The following is a 15,057-nucleotide window of genomic DNA, read 5'->3' on the forward strand; positions in this document are numbered from 1 at the left end:
GGAACGGGGCGAGAAAGGGAGAGGGGGCACCTTTGGGAAGGGTTTAATCTGATTAGCCTTTGAGTGAACGGACAAAGCGAAAAGGCTTAGACCGCGGTGAAAGGCGCGGGGAGGGGGCCGGGCGCATTGTGCCCTGCGGAGCGGAGACCCCGGCGGGTCGCGGCAAATTAGGTCAAATTTGGCTGGGGGAAGGAAAGAAGGTGGGGGGGGGTGGAGCAAAAAGCCAGGCAAAGAAGTAAGTGTGTTTCTGCCGCCCCCGTGACCGACCTGGCTCCCTCCCCGCCGCGCCGGCGTTTGCCGCGCTCCCGGACTCGTCGCGGCCCTGGGCGCCGCCGCGCTGGGAAGAGCCTGGAGGCGCCAGCCGAGCCCTCCCGGGGCGAAAGGGAGGGCGATGACCCGGAGCAGGAGCCGCCCGCGCCCACGGCCTCTGCCGGAGCCGCAGCTTCCAAGAAACAGAAAATAAGGAGGGTTTCAAAAAAAAAAAAAATCCAGAAAAGGAAACGTTCCCCGATTACATCTGGTGAAGTGACAAATCTGCCAGGCAGGTGATTATTCTGTGTACGGACGTGCCGAACACAGATGCCGATAGGATTAAGGGGAGGGGGGAACTCGCCCTGTTAAACCAACACCTGATAAAAGAATAAACCAGCCGGAGGAGTAAATTGCCTGCGCTGCCAAGGTCGCGCGCTCCGGGGGCCCGTGCCGCCGCGCGGGGAGGGGGCCCCGTCCCGGCTCCTCGCCCCGCTCCCTCGCCAGCCGCCGGCAAAAAGCCGCCGGCCCCGGCCTCCCCGGGCGCCCCGCCGTACCCGGCATGCCCTCGGCTCGCTGCTGCCTTTCCAGGCACGTCCCGGGCATCCCCTCGGGATGGCGCAGAAAATTAACAGCAGTTCAGATCTGAGGAACTTTATGACACGTGTATGATAGGACTGAACCAGGGCGTAATTGAATGACGGATGAGCTTCCAAGAGCCACATTTCCAGGGAGTAATGAAAAATAGAACTGATATTGACTGAAGGAGCTTTGCCCGGCTGCGCTGCGCTGCGCGGGATGAGCAGGCTGCCGGCAGGGGGAATGCATCAATACAGCGAGTAATAGCTCAGTTATTATAACTCCGAAAATGTCATTCAGGCCTAACCAGCGAACACTAGCTATTAACTAGCCTTAAACAGGAGGCGCGAGGCGGGAGGCCGAGGCGGGAGCGCCCGGTAATTATTTTACTTTTGTTGGAGGCTCCGTAGCGTTTTCCTCGGCTGGGGACCAGCCCCTTCGCGCCGCCGGGACGGCGCAGGCTCGCGGGCGCCGCCGGGTCCTCCCGGGCGCCCCCGTCTCCCCGAGGCACGGCGAATGCAGGCGGGAGCCGGAGCCGGCACGGCCCGGCGGGCCGCGAGCAGCCTCGGTGCTCCGCGAGCCGCTGCGGGGAGCAGGAGCATCGCGGGGCGCCGGGAGCCGCCTTCCGCCGCACTCCGGGCGCGAGACCGCCCCGAGGGCGGAAAAGCCTGCGTTTGGGGTCGAAACCTAGGGCGAGCGAGCCCCTCGAGTCCGTGGGCTCAGCCCCGCTGCCCGCCCGCGGTTTCCCCTGGGGAGTGCTCCGGAGGGTCCCACTCCCGCCGGAGCCGCTGCCGCGCGGCACACGAGCAGCGGAGGTTGGAGCGGGGCTTGCAGCTCGCCCACGTCAGGGCGCGGTGCACCGCGGACCCCTGCGGCCTAATGAAAGCCTGCGGGGAGAGCATCGCGTGAACCTAAATGGGTTCTCTCCATTAACCCAGACCTATCATCCAGCTGTCAGCTCCTCGGCGCGGCGCGCGCCGGCTCTGCGGTCGGCGCTCGAAGCGCTGCTCGCCGGCGCAGCCTCCGCCCGCGGCGCCTCCGGCGCTGCCCCCCGCGCGGCTCCGGCCTCCGTCCCCGCGGCCGGCCGGAGCCGGGGCGCCGGGCGGCACCGTGCACCCGAGCCCTGCGGGGCCCGTTGGCCTCGCTCCTACCGCGAAATGGAGCCGCGGGCGCCGGGGCCGCGGGAGAACCCGGCGTCGATGCGCCGCGCGGCCGCCCCTTGCCTTGCCAGCCGCAGTTCGGCATTAGCTGGGAAGCGGTTAATTGCAGGGGCCGGCGTGATGGATCGCGGCTGCCCTGGCCGCGCAGCCCGGCCGGGAGGAGAAGCCGCACGTCGTCCTCCGGCTTGGGGGCCGCGGCCGGGACGGCTCCCTCCCGGCGGCGCCGGGCTCGGCGCGGCGCGGTGGCGCGGGGCCCCGCGCCGCGGCCGCCTCCCTCTCCCGCGCACACGCGCGCGTCGTTTCCTGCCGATCAAATTACTGCGGGCGCGCTTGTCGGCGAACACGTCCAGAAATTGCTCCCGCCGCTCGCGTGAAATTTCCTTCGAATTAAAGCGTTGCAAGGTTAAAAAGTCGCCCGCGAAACACGCGGCCCCCCTCGTCTCTCCGCCAGCGGCCGGCTGCGACAAAAACGCCTCCTGAAAGTAAAGTGGCCAGCAGATGAAATAATCAAAACCGAGAAGCGGCGAGAGGCTGGGGAGAGCGACCGCCGGGCGTCCCTAACGGCTCCGATGGGGAGTGGGCGCACCTTGTCCGCGGCGCACCCGCTGATGGGGACTCAGCTGGAGAGCGCGCGCCGGGGGCGAGCCCCGCGCCGGCTCCCCGCCCCGCGGAGCGCGCGTGGAGAAGGCGGTCGGCGCGGGCTGCTTTGCCTGGTCCCCGCTTCGCACAGCCGCCAGCGGGCTCCGTTGTCCCCCGATCCTGACAGGTTCCCGTGGGACACGAGCTCCCGTGGCTGCCGCCCGCGCCGGGCGCTGGGGCGAGCTCTCGCGGCGCTGGCCCCCCTCCCAGCCCTCTCCACGCTCCCTCCCGCCCAGGCCCTCTGCTCTTTCCCCTTCCAGGCCTCCGCTGCGGCTCTTCCCCGTGCGCGGTCCCTTCTCGCCGCGCCCTCGCGTCTCTCCGGGAGCAGCGCCGGGAGATGAGGAAGCACAATTGACGGCGCTAACGCAATTATCATTACACTTTCCAGCCGCCGTCTCTCTGACAATGAATTTCTGATCTGATTAAATTTGCACAGATCCCGACTGCACATGCAACTGTCTGACGCCATCCTCGGAGCCAGACGGACGCGGGCTCCGCGCGGGGCGGGAGGATCCGGGCGGCCCCAGGTCCCGCGGGAGGGCGGCCGGCGGCCGGCGCAGCGTTTGGGAACGCTCCCGAAGCCCCGCGGCCTCGGAGGCGACGGCAGCGCGGCGCCCGGGCGGGAGCCGCGGCGGGAGGACGGGTCGTGGCGTTGGCAATGAAAGATGCGAGCGGCTCCTCGCGTGCCGTTAGCGTCTCCCCGCCCGAGCAGCCGGACGGGCCGTGCGGGGCAGCGGAGGGAGGCAGCGGCCGGGCTCCGCTGCCGCTGCGGCGCTGCGATCGAACGCGCTGATCCCAGCGCGTCCGCGAAGGGCGCGGGGGCGGCGGGCGGGTGAGACGGAGCAGAGGCGGCGGTTGGGGCGGTCTTGGGAGGCAGAGGGGTCTGGGGGTGCCGCGGGGGCTGAGGAGGGCTGGGGCGGACGGGCGGCGGCGAGGGGCCGCCGGTGAAACCCCCCTCCGGGCTTGGAAACGCCGGCGGGACTGGGCTGGGCGTCTCCGCAGCGCCGGCTCGCTCCGGGCTCGCTCCGGGCTTGCTCTGGGCTCGCTCCCGGCTCGCTCCGGGCTCGCTCCGGGCTTGCTCTGGGCTCGCTCCGGGCTCGCTCCGGGCTTGCTCTGGGCTCGCTCCCGGCTCGCTCCGGGCTCGCTCCCGGCTCGCTCCCGGCTCGCTCCGGGCTCGCTCCGGGCCCGCGCGGGCAGCGGCGCTGCTGAGCCGAGCCGCCTCTGCAGGCGGGATGCGACGGAGACGGGCTGCGGCAGGGCGGGGGGCGGCTCCGTGCCGCCTTGCATTATTATCGAGTTTAACCTACAGCCTTCCTTACATGCCACAGTGCCCGTAACTAGTGCAGAGGCTGCTTTTATGTGCAAATGAGCCTTTTTTTTTTTTAATCTTTGACAGAGAATGTGCTGTGTTTACATAACAGAGGGCCCTGGTACTCTGGAGAGGGCCACTGACAGTGCTGGCAGGAGATGTTAGGAAAGATCTAACATTTCTGATCTCTGTTTAGCCAGAGGCGGTCGGAGGCAGGGAGGGAGCGGCAGGGGAGGGTGGCTGGGGGGAAACAGCCCTTTCCTGCGGCCCGGGGCCCCCCCGGGGCGGCCGAGCGGGGAGCAGGGCGCCGGGTCGGGGCACCGGGCGCCGGGTCGGGGCGCGCGCCGCCGGACCCTGCGCCGGGCAGAGCCGTCCCCCCGGCCCCTGCCCCGACTCTGGTTTTAGCCTTCGAGGGCTGGACGATGCCCTGCGGTGCAGGCGCGTCCCGCGATCGAAGATGCGCCGAAAGCCGGCGGCGGGAAGCCGCCAGCAGCAGCCGCGCCAAGAGGGAAGGGCTCTGCCCAGCTCCGCTCGCGACAGCGCTCGCCCCCCAAGCGTCGGGGCGCGCGCCCCGGCTCCCCGCCGGGCTCCGCGGCGGCCGCCCCGGGCAGCGTCTCGGCTTTGGTCTGGGTGGATTTGCGGGGGCAGGAAGAAGCTGGCGGGTGCGGAGGGAGGGAGCGTCGCGGGGCGGCTGGAGACGCCGTCCCCGGGGGCGCGGGGGTCCGCGCGCAGCACGGCGCCGGGCGCCAGCCCCCGGCACTCCCTGGGCTGCTCCGTTCGCCTCCCACAGCCCCGGTCCTACGGCCCACCGGGTTAAAATGCCTTAATTGGGGATAGCTCCTTAATGGCAGTATTGATTAGTCCCAGCACTGGGCTAACGAGCCTCCGTGCTAACGAGGGGTGAGCGGTGTGAACTGCAGCAGCTGGTGCAATGGCAGGGGCTCTGACGAGGGGGCTAACGAGAGCCGGCGGCCGCGCGCCGGGACGGCCCGCGGCTTTCGGGTAAAGCTCTGGCACGTGGAAAATGGAGTAATTTTGTGCCAAAAGCACATATTTCCAATTGAGGCCTGCTTTTTTTTTTTCTTTTCCTCCTATTTTTTCCTTTTGGAAAGCATGTAACCTCGTGAGACAGGAAAGCCGATCTTGCCCGTGCCTGTCTCAGTCTGTCGGCGGTGCATGTGCGTGTACGTATGCATTTATACGCGCCCTGCCCTGTCCGCTGCGGTACCCCGTCACCGCGGCGCTACCCAGCTGCAGTCTGATCGGGGCCCGTGTTAAAGGCTCTGTGTTGTCTGCTCAGACCTGGTCCCAAACACGTGTTAAAAGCTCCTTTTCCCCCCCAAATGAAAGATTCCATGGGAGAAAAGAGCTTTTTTCAGAGGGAGAAGACACAAACCGAGAAGAGTTCCTATTTCCGTGGAGCGCGTGCGACTGAAGCACAGCCTGGGACTCGCTCTTGTGGCGGCTGAAGCAGCGTGGTGGCTCTTTGCTGAAGAGCAAAAAGCTCTTTGCATTTTCTGAAGTTGTTGAGTTGTTGGCTTTTTTTTTTTTTTTTTTTTTTTTTAACACGTGCAAGGGGACAAAATTTCTTCTTTCCCCCTGCCTTTAGCAGTTCCTCCTCTGCTCGGCCCCCTCGGGCCCTGTTCGTCCTTGCTTCCTGTGCAATGCAAAAGGAGGAACGGTACCCAAATTTGGCTTTTCCCATAGGGTTGTCCATTTCTTTGAGTAACTTTGTGAATCCCCCGTGCTTCGGGAGGAAGGACGAACTGGGCTCCGGGTGGGAGCAGGGTCGCGGCAGCGCCAGCCGGCGCGGGGGGACGCGGGGCCCCGAGTCCCAGCTCCGTCCTCCGGAGCCGCGTGCCGGGTCGCTCGCCCGCCGCCGCCTCCTCCTCCTCCTCCTCCTCCTCCTCCTCCTCCTCCTCCTCCTCCTCCCGTGGCTGGAAGGGGGAAGAGCGGCTTCGCCGGCCCCTGCGCGGGCCGGGCCGGCGGGCGAGGGGCGGCTCCCGGCACGGCCGCGGCTCCTCCGCGCCCGCTGGAAGAGTTTTTCCATCCAAGTCAGTTCGCAGCTTGTCTCGTGCGCCCAGAGCCGCTCTGCGCGAGTCTGGCTCCAAATTAACGGGTACGGTTGAGGGCACATCTTATAAGATAAGTGTGTCTGGAGAGCATTCGAGACGCGGGAACGGCTGAGTGCTTCTCCGAACGGAGCTGGGACGCGCCGGGAGCCGATTGGATTCTGCCTGGCTATCGATCGCTGCGGACGGCCTCGGGGTTACTTCGGCGGGGAGAGCCCCGCGGGGCGGGCGGGCGGCCCGGGGCGCCGCCGCTCGGTCCCGGCCGCGCTGCCTCCGGGCAGCCGGCGCGTTCCCACCGAGCGCCGCGGGCTCTGCGCGCTTACGTTTGCATTTAAACAAATTCTGTTTTCTTCTCTGCTATAAAGTCTACCCGCAGCCCGGGGGAGCGTGGATTGCTGCTCTTTTCCTGGATCTGCAAACAGGCTGAAATAATAGCTCCGGGTGTAGCCATTTATCTATATGTCTATCTGTTCACGCATCCCATCTCATCTTGCTCTGTCACCCAGTTCTGTAATATCTCGGCATCTCCCTAAAGCAGAAGATGACAATAGAGTGTAAATGGGGAGTGTTGGCTCTGGAGCATAATGATGGCAATTTAGATGCCAGCTGTAATTTTTCCCCCGTTGCCCCAGGTAACAGGGACGGTTGCCTCCTGCGGGAGCGTGGCCCACGCGAGGTTACCTCCGCTCTCCTGCAGCTGATCCGCACCGGCCCGGCCCTGCCGTCTACATTAAGAAAGAGCAGGAGGGGAAGTGTCCTTAAAGCGAGATGAGGGAGCCTCAGCGGGGCGAGACCGAACCAGCCTGGAGCCTCCCGCTGCCCCGGAGATGGTGGCTGCTGCGCGGGTCCCCTCCGGGCCACTGGGCCGGTCCCAGCCTGGACCCCGAACCGGGACCGGGGCCGAGGCGGCCCTGGGCCGGGACGCGGCCGGATGCGCCGTGTCCCGCGAGCCCCTCTCGGGCCGGGGAAGCCGGACGCGGGTCCGGCCGCGCGATTACTTAACGTCCCTCGTCTGGCTCATTCCTCCCCCCCCCCTTCCCTGGGTGGTGATTTGCTACCGATTTCCCTGCAAATTTTGCACGGCGGGCTGGAAGCGATTACCTTCAGCTCAGGAAAGTAATCGCCGGCAGCTGGGGGTCGGTTCTGCATGGCAATTTGCATGCCATTACCCACAGTGCTCCGCCGCTCCGGCCGCGCCGAGGGGCGCGTGCTGGCTCGGCGCCCGCCCCGCTCCCGAATCCTCTTTGTGTCGGCGCGGGGCAGCTCGCATCCCCCACGGAAAGTTTGGGGGCGGGAGGGGAAGAGCTGTTAAAAATTTAAAACGCGGCGTTTGGGTGCGCGAGGGGCTGTGCCGCTCGGGGCCGGGGCCGGCCGAGGCGGCGCCGGGGGAGCCTCGCGCCGGCGGCGAGCCCCCGCGCTGCCGCGGCGGGGTTTTCCCGTGAAAAACGCCCGTTTCCAGCAAAGCGGGACGGCCGGCGCCCCGACAGCTGTGCTGGAGGCGCCAAACGTTGCCGTCGACGGTGTCGGTGCTGGCAAGCGCTGCTGCAGTGGCAGCGCCGCTCCGCACGTGGGCACGGGGCTTAAACGTTCGGAAAATCAGAAGTAAATATAATCCCTCCTCCGTTATCCCTGTTTTACAGTTCGTTTCTGCTGAATATCGCTTGACGCAGCCTTTCCCCCTCTCTTTGCATTCGCTGCTCGTCACCAGGCGCCTGCACTTCGCTGGCTTGTTGGGAAAAAAAAGCCCTGAAAATGTAAATGCGAATTCTGCCGCCCCCTCGGAGGGGAAGGGCGAGAAACTCGACGGGCTTTTCCCCGCCGGCAGCCGGCGCGGCGCGGGGCGGGCGCCGGGCGCGGGGCGGGCGCCGGGCACGGGCTCTCCGGGGACCCGGCGCCCGCCGGCTCCGCGCTGCCTCCCCTCTGCTCGCTCCCTCCCGCTCTTTATTTTTTTAATTAGCTGATTCGCTATCTCGCGCCGAACCGCGTTTCCAACCACTATGCTCAGGAAACCTCATTAACACAGATCAAAAGGAGCTTTTAATGATTTATAAAGGTGCAGCAGTTTGGAGAAATTAAATAATTTACGTGGCGGGCGCCCGGCGGGTCCCCCAAGACGGCGCGGCAGGCGCGCGGCAGCCCGCGACGCGCTTCCCGGCGCGGGACCGCGGGTGCCCGGCGTCACCCCGCGCCCGGGTCCCGCTGCTCGCGCCGCGCCGGCGCCTTTCGGTACCCGCTGTCCGCGGAGGGAAAGAAGCAGATGGGAAAAAGCAGCATAACCGCTCCCGGCGTGAAGTCCGTTGCTGGCCGCGGACATGCCGGGAGCCAACAGAGCGGCAGGATTAGTGGAGAAAAGAGCGATGACATTGCGGAGGGAAATGGGCCGCTCGCGCCTCCTCCCGCGGGAGCGATTCCCGGCGGCGGGAAGGGGCCGCGGGATGGGGCTGCGCCTGCCGCTCCGCAGGGGCGTTCGCGGCGGGCTGGGTTTTAAAGGAGAGCGACGGGTGGGGTTGGGGGCTGCTTTCGGGCGGGGGGAGGTCGCGCTGTTTTATTTTGCTCCGTAATAGGCTTATTACCTCTGATCACGCTGTGACTATTTGAATGAAGGCGATTGCGGGAGATGAAAGCGTAAGCGAGGTTTTTAAGTGCCTCGGAGATGGAGGGCGGGAGCGCGGGACCCGGCACCCCCGGCGCCGCCGGACCCCCGCCGGGGCGCCCGCGGAACGGCCCCGCGGCGCGAGCGGCCCCCGCGCCGGTCTCCTGCGCCTCCGCTGCGCCGCCGTTCCAGACCCCTGCTCCTCTGATGGGTAGAAACCTTCTAATTTCCAACCTCAATTTATTCATGGCCAGTTTATACCCATTTGTTTACGTGCCAACACCGTTCTTCAGCTTAAATAGCTCTTTTCTTTCCATAATATCTCCCCCCGCCCCGTGTGCTTTAGCGAGAGCAATCATATCTCTTTTCAACCTGCTCAGGAAAGGAAAAAATCTGAATCGTTTAACCCTTGGGACACGGGCTGGTCCGGCAGGGCGTAGCCGGAGGAGGCGGCAAGCGCGCTGCATTCCCGCGCACGCCGGCCCCGCGCCGGAGAGGGGAAACCGAGGCAGGAGCGGGGCCGCCCCGGGAGCGAGCCCTGCCGCAGCGGGGAGGCGGCGGGACGGCCGGGGCCGGGGCCGCCGGGCTGCGGCTCTCGCGGGCTCGCCGCGCCAGGGAGCGCTTCGGCTGCCTTCGGAGAGTTTTAGGATCCAAATTTAGATTGGGGGGGGGGGAGCCAGCGGGGAGAGCACGCCTTGCTTCAGCAAGGAGGAGCAGAAACGATTAAACCTCTCTCTTGGTGGAAACCTCTCGCAGCCGCAGCGCCGGGAGCCTGGGAGGGCTCAGGCTGGTCGCGCTCACAGCCCTGCTCCCGCGGCGGGCTGCTTTGCCGCGGGGATCGGGGCCGACCCGAGAGCCGGCCGGGCCGGCGCGCGGGGAGGGCGGCAGCGCTGCCAGAGCCGCTTCATTAGCTCTAATATTTCATTCCGGGCGATTTCACCCCAATAGGTTCCCGCTCTTGTCATGCAAAGCCGGGCGGGCGCCTGACGCGCCGGGGAAGTCGGCAGCGGCAGCCGGGCGAAGGGGCCGAGGGGGCGCGGGCAGCGCCGGGCGGCCGCCCCTTGCACCGGCTCCCGGCCGGCTCTTCAAGGCGATTTTACTTATTTTTTTATTATTCTGAAACAGATGAGTTAGCGATGTGCCTCATTTAGGCCGTTCAAAGCCCGCTCGTTTTAATTAGCGCGGCCCGGCAGCCCTGCTGCGGGTGTTACGCGGGCCGGCGGCGCGCTTTCCGGGCGGCGGGTCTTCAAAATGCTCTTGACATTTTGCGAACCGAACGACTTAAGCGATAACAAATCAACAGACGGCTCCGTGCGTGCGCGCGGGTCGGTGTCTGTCTCCGTGTGTGAGCCTCCGCCTCGGCGGCCCGCGAGCGGCTCCTCGCACGCGTGTGTGCGCCGCTCCTTGCACGCGTGCGTGCGCCGCTCCTTGCACGCGTGCGTGTGCCGCTCCTTGCACGCGTGCACGTCGGCTCCGACGCGCCCGGGCGCCGTGTGCTGCTCCGCGCTCCGCCGGCGCGTCCGTGCCTCCTGCCGGGCCTGGCACCGGGGTCTCTGGCTGGCAGCTCGGCTCAGCCCGGCTCGGCTTGGCCCGGCTCAGCCCGGCTCGGCTCGGCTTGGCTCGGCCCAGCGGCGCCCGGCACGGAGAGCGCCGCTGCCTTGGCTCGAACGCAAATTCAGCGCTCGGCTCCGCGCGCCCGGGAGCGCGGTTCGGCCCCGTTTGCTGCCCTCCTCTTCTCCTCTTCCTCCGCGGACCTCGCCGCCGTCTCGGGTATAAATCTTGCGGCAAATCCGGCGGCTGCAGCCAGCCCGGGGCTCCCGCGTGGCGGCTGAACCTTCCCCTCCCTCCCCGCGAGCGCGCTCCTCCGTCTGTGCCATTTATCACCGCTAATCAGCTTTAATTCAGCAATTTGTCAGTCCAGCAAAGGCCCTTGGAGTTAGTTGATTTTTTTTTCCAAAAAATATAATTATTATTATTATTCCCCTGATAAGCACAGGCCCTTCTGTTACAGTTGTCTTTGCTTGGGCTTTAATAACAATCATTAAATAATTTTTTCAAATAAAAGGGAGAGAGAGAGGAAGGGTTCTAAATTTTTTTTTTTATTGTTTTGTATGCATTTGAAAATTGTTTCCCAGTAAATCGCAGCCCTTTGTATTAATTTTACATTTTAAAATGTTACCTTGCCGGGGGCAGGGTTGGCACAGGTGACTCGGAGAAGGAGCGAGAAGGAGACGGAGAGAAAAACCCCGCTCCCTAATTAGTGCCGTTGGCACGTGCCGGGGTGGCGGCGCGGGGGCTGCGCGCCGGCTCCCCTGCCCGGGAGCCCCCCGCCCCCCCCACGGCCCCGGACGCCCCCTTCTCCCGGGGCGCTCCCGGGGATCCCGCTGGGGCGGCAAGGGTGGGAGAAGCGCGGGGCCCCCCCGGCCGCTTCCCGCGCCGCTCGAGGGGGAGCAAAGAAATTAATTAGCAAAGAAAACTCAGCTCAGCCGGGGGGGGGGGGCAGGCTGGCTCGCGGGGCAGCTCGGGGACGTGGCTCGGGGGGTTCGTCGGGTGCAGCGGCAGTAACGGCCGGGGCGGCGCCGGGCAGCCGGGGCGGCACCGTGGCCCGCGCGCGGCCCGGGACAGGCGCGGCGGGAGCGGGAGCGGTGCCGGCCCCGGCACGGGGATCGCCTCCGCCCTGCGGAGTCCCCTTCCCGCGCTGCTCGTCCCGTCGTCCCGCCGATAACCGGCACCAGAACCGGACGGCGGCGCCGCTGCGCGCCGGTGCCGGACGCTTCGGTGGTATCGCCAGCAATAACGATATTTCTTTTTTTTTCTTTTTTTCTTTTTTTGCGGCTCGTTGCCGGGTCACTCGTGCGAAAGCGAAGCGGCGGCGGCGGCGCGGGGCCGGGGCTCGCGGGGCCGGGGCTCGCGGGGCCGCTCGCGCTCACGCCGCCCTCCGGCCCGCAGGTTCCACCGCGGGGACTACACGGTGGAGGTGAGCATCAACGACTACCTGGACATCTACTGCCCGCACTACGAGGAGCCGCTGCCCGCCGAGCGCATGGAGCGCTACGTCCTCTACATGGTCAACTACGAGGGCCACGCGTCCTGCGACCACCGCCAGAAGGGCTTCAAGCGCTGGGAGTGCAACCGGCCCGACGCGCCCAGCGGGCCCCTCAAGTTCTCCGAGAAGTTCCAGCTCTTCACGCCCTTCTCGCTGGGCTTCGAGTTCAGGCCGGGCCACGAGTACTACTACATCTGTGAGTGCGGCGGCGGGGGGCGCGGGGGCCGCGAGCGGCGGAGGAGCCGCAAGAGAAGGAAAAAAGGGGAAAAAAAAAAAAAAAAAAAAAACGAAGCTGATGGGGCTGGGGTCAGCTGCTGGGAGTTTTGCAGTCAATACAGGGTAAAAAAATAAAAAATAAAAATAAATTGGAAACCGTGACCCCCAAGCACTCGGTGGTGGCGTGTGGAGGCAGGGGGGCCTCGCTTCTTGCTCAGGAGCTAACCGGCATGGCTATCTTCCTTATTATTTCTCCCCCTTTTTCCTAAAGCATCTGTTTTCAGCCCACTTAATTTGTTCCTTTTATCTATATTAAATTACCATTTTTCTCCCCCCCCCTCTTTCCCTGTAAAATGTCACTCTTGAAATAACTGCATCTACAACTCTCTCTTCCCCCCCCCACCCCGTTTTATTTTATTTTATTTTTTTATTTTTAATGTCGTTAGGAAGAGATTACACAGAAGTAAATGGTGAAGCTGATCATTGCTAAACCAGTTAGAATTCATGTCATGCGGAACATTAGAAATTATGCCTCTTTGAGGAACCGTATTTAGCAGACATGAAAGAAAAGAAATTACCTCCTTCTAGAGCTCGCAAATTGGAATTCCATTAACCTCGCGGGCACCGAGACGGGGCTCGCGCCCCCGGCGCTGGGTCAAGGTTAAGAGCCGGCGCTGGGACCGGCGCGCGCCGCGGGACCCGCCGCTCCGGCCCCGCCGCGGGCGCCCGGCCGCCGCTCCCGGCTCGCTTGACCTTCTCCTGATTTCGCCGGTGCCCGCCGGCGGCTTTTCCCGATTTGGGCCTAATGCAAGGGAGGAAAAAAAGGAAAGGAAGGGAAAAAAAAAGAAAAAAAAAAAAAAAAAAAAGGCAAAGAGAGCGTGGCGGCCCGCGGCGCCCGCCGGCTCTCCCCGGGATCGTCGCGCGGGGACGGAGGCTGGAGCGAGGCTCCCGCGCGCCGGGGCCGCCGCCGCCCCTTGGCTTCGGTTTGGCAAATCCGTTTCCGCCGTTCAGCGCGGAGCTCCGTGCCGGGGGCGGCCGGCTCGCGCCGCCAGCTCCGTGTTGCTGCGCGATGCGGTGCTGGCCGGGGCCCCGCGGGCTTTCGGCCCCCCCCCCCCCCTCGGCCGGTCCCCGCCGCCGCCGCCCTGCTCCTCGGCGCTGTTTTAATTGCAAAGCTAATTTGGACTCCCCTTCAACGTGCTCCCGCCGCCGTAACGCTCCCGCCGGGCGCGTTTCACCCGCGCGCAAATACCGGCCCGTGCCCCCCCGCCGCGGCCGGGGGAGCCTGTAACGAGCGCCGGGCTCCGCGGCTGACGGCGCTGTGGTTTCCCCCCCCCTGTCTCTCCGCAGCCGCTTCTCCCCCCAACGCGGTCGACAGGCCCTGCCTGAAGCTGAAGGTTTACGTTCGGCCGACAAGTAAGTGCGGGTGCTCGCGGGAGCCCCCCCGGGCGCCCCTCCGCGGCTCCGGGGCCGGCTCCCCCCGCGGGGTTTTGGGGTCCTGGCGGCGCGCGCGGCGCGGACGACGCTTGCCGCTGAGTCTCGGGTAGGGGGAAAAAAAAAAAGAAAGTAATAATCGCTGCACAGTGGCTACTTTTCCGAATCAAATAACTCAGCCATTTAAAAAAACAAATTATTAATTTTCTTCTGCTGTTAACGTGTAATTAGCAAATGGCAGCGGCTCTCCCTGGGGAAGGGCTGAGTGCCTGTGAAATGTCACCATTTAAAAGGATGTCTTTCTTTTTTTTATTATTTGCATGGCTTTAAAATAAAGCCCAATATAATGAAACCATCGGTAAAAAAAAAAAAAAGATTCTGTTTGGTTCAGGACTAGGACATGGTGAGGGAGAAAAGGAAAAAAAAACTCTCCTGATACTATTTTTTGGTATTTTCATAATATCGGGGTCTAATCGTGCCGGTGCGGCGCGGGGACGGGGGGCTGGCGGCACGGAGGGGCGGCCGAGGCGCTGCCGGGGGGGCCCGTCCGGGCGCCGGGGCCCCTGGAGCCGAGGGGCGGCGGCGGGGGGCTCCACTGCTCCTGCCTGTGGGTCCCCTGCCGGCCCCGGCGCCGGCGGGCGGGGGAGCGCGGCCGCCGTCTCGATCCCGGCGCGCCGCCGCCCGGGGCTTTTCCCCGGGCTTTTCCCGGGAGGAGCAGCCGGGGCTGCGGGACGCAGGTTGCAGGAGCCGGGGGCGAAGCGGAGCCGCGGGCAGGGGCGGCGGGCGGCGCGCGGGGCGCCCGGCGCCCGCTCACGCCGCCCTCCCTCTTCCGCAGACGACTCCCTCTACGAGTCCCCGGAGCCCATTTTCACCAGCAACAACTCGTGCTGCAGCCTCAGGGTCCCGCACGCCGCGCTCGCCGTGGTGCCCGTCTTCTGGACGCTGCTGGGCTCGTAGCCCCGAAGCCGGAGCGCGCGGCAGCCGCCGCGGCGCCGCCCGCCCGCTCGCCGCCTCGCTCTGCTTTTCTCCTCCCCGAGTTTCCCCGAACGACCCTGGAACTGGCCCGGCTCCGGCCCCGGCGCGGCGCTCCCGGCTCCCGCGGGGCGCCCGGCGCGCCCCAAGCGCCTTCTCGCCGCCGCGCCTCCGCCGGCTTCGGCCCTCCGCCTGGGATGTTGCTTTTTACATTTCTAGACCAAAAGCAGAGCCCTTTTTAAAAGATTTTTTTATTTTTGTTTTACTTCTGTCGGTTTTGTTCCAGTCCACGCTTTCCCGTGTTAGAGACTGAACCGCAAGGTGGGGGCCCCTCCGCGTGCCGCTGCGCCGGGGACGGCGGCGGTGCCGGCGGGCTGGCGGCACGCGGCCCCCGGGAGCCGCAGACGGCGCCGGAGCCGGCCGGACGCCGATGGCGCCGAGGGCTCTGCCGGCTGGACCGTGCCGCGCCGGAGCCGGGACGGGCGGACGGACAGACGGACGGACGGACGCGGGGCGGCGCCCGACGGCGGCGTTCCCGCCGCGCGCGCGTGCACGCGCGCACATGTGCTACGGAGGCGGCTTGGCCACGGTGCTCGCCGGGGGCAGCGCCGGCCCCGCCGGCGGGGAGATGCTGCCCCGGGGGCCCCCCGGAGCCGGCCGGGAGCGGGGCCCCGGCTCGCGGCTCCCTCCTCTCCCCTCCCGCGGCTTCGATTCCCTCCGGCCGCCGGTGCCGGCGCGGGAGCTGCCCGGTGCCGGCGCGGGCGCTGCCCGGTGCTGCCGGGCTGCTCTTC

General features: G+C 65.9%; 1 protein-coding gene across 1 annotated transcript in view; it reads left to right on the forward strand.

Moving 5' to 3' along the window:
* EFNA2 (ephrin A2) overlaps positions 1 to 14,332 on the forward strand; it is a 36,175-nt gene extending 21,843 nt beyond the window's left edge. The window contains exons 2-4 of the mRNA XM_062596371.1: positions 11,551 to 11,843; positions 13,211 to 13,276; positions 14,130 to 14,332. Coding sequence (XP_062452355.1) covers positions 11,551 to 11,843; positions 13,211 to 13,276; positions 14,130 to 14,251 — 481 coding nt within the window. The 3' untranslated portion in view covers positions 14,252 to 14,332. The remainder of the gene's footprint in view (positions 1 to 11,550; positions 11,844 to 13,210; positions 13,277 to 14,129) is intronic.
* Positions 14,333 to 15,057: the final 725 nt, after the last annotated feature.

Source organism: Rhea pennata, chromosome 27, assembly GCF_028389875.1.
Source record: "Rhea pennata isolate bPtePen1 chromosome 27, bPtePen1.pri, whole genome shotgun sequence".
NCBI lineage: Eukaryota > Metazoa > Chordata > Aves > Rheiformes > Rheidae > Rhea > Rhea pennata.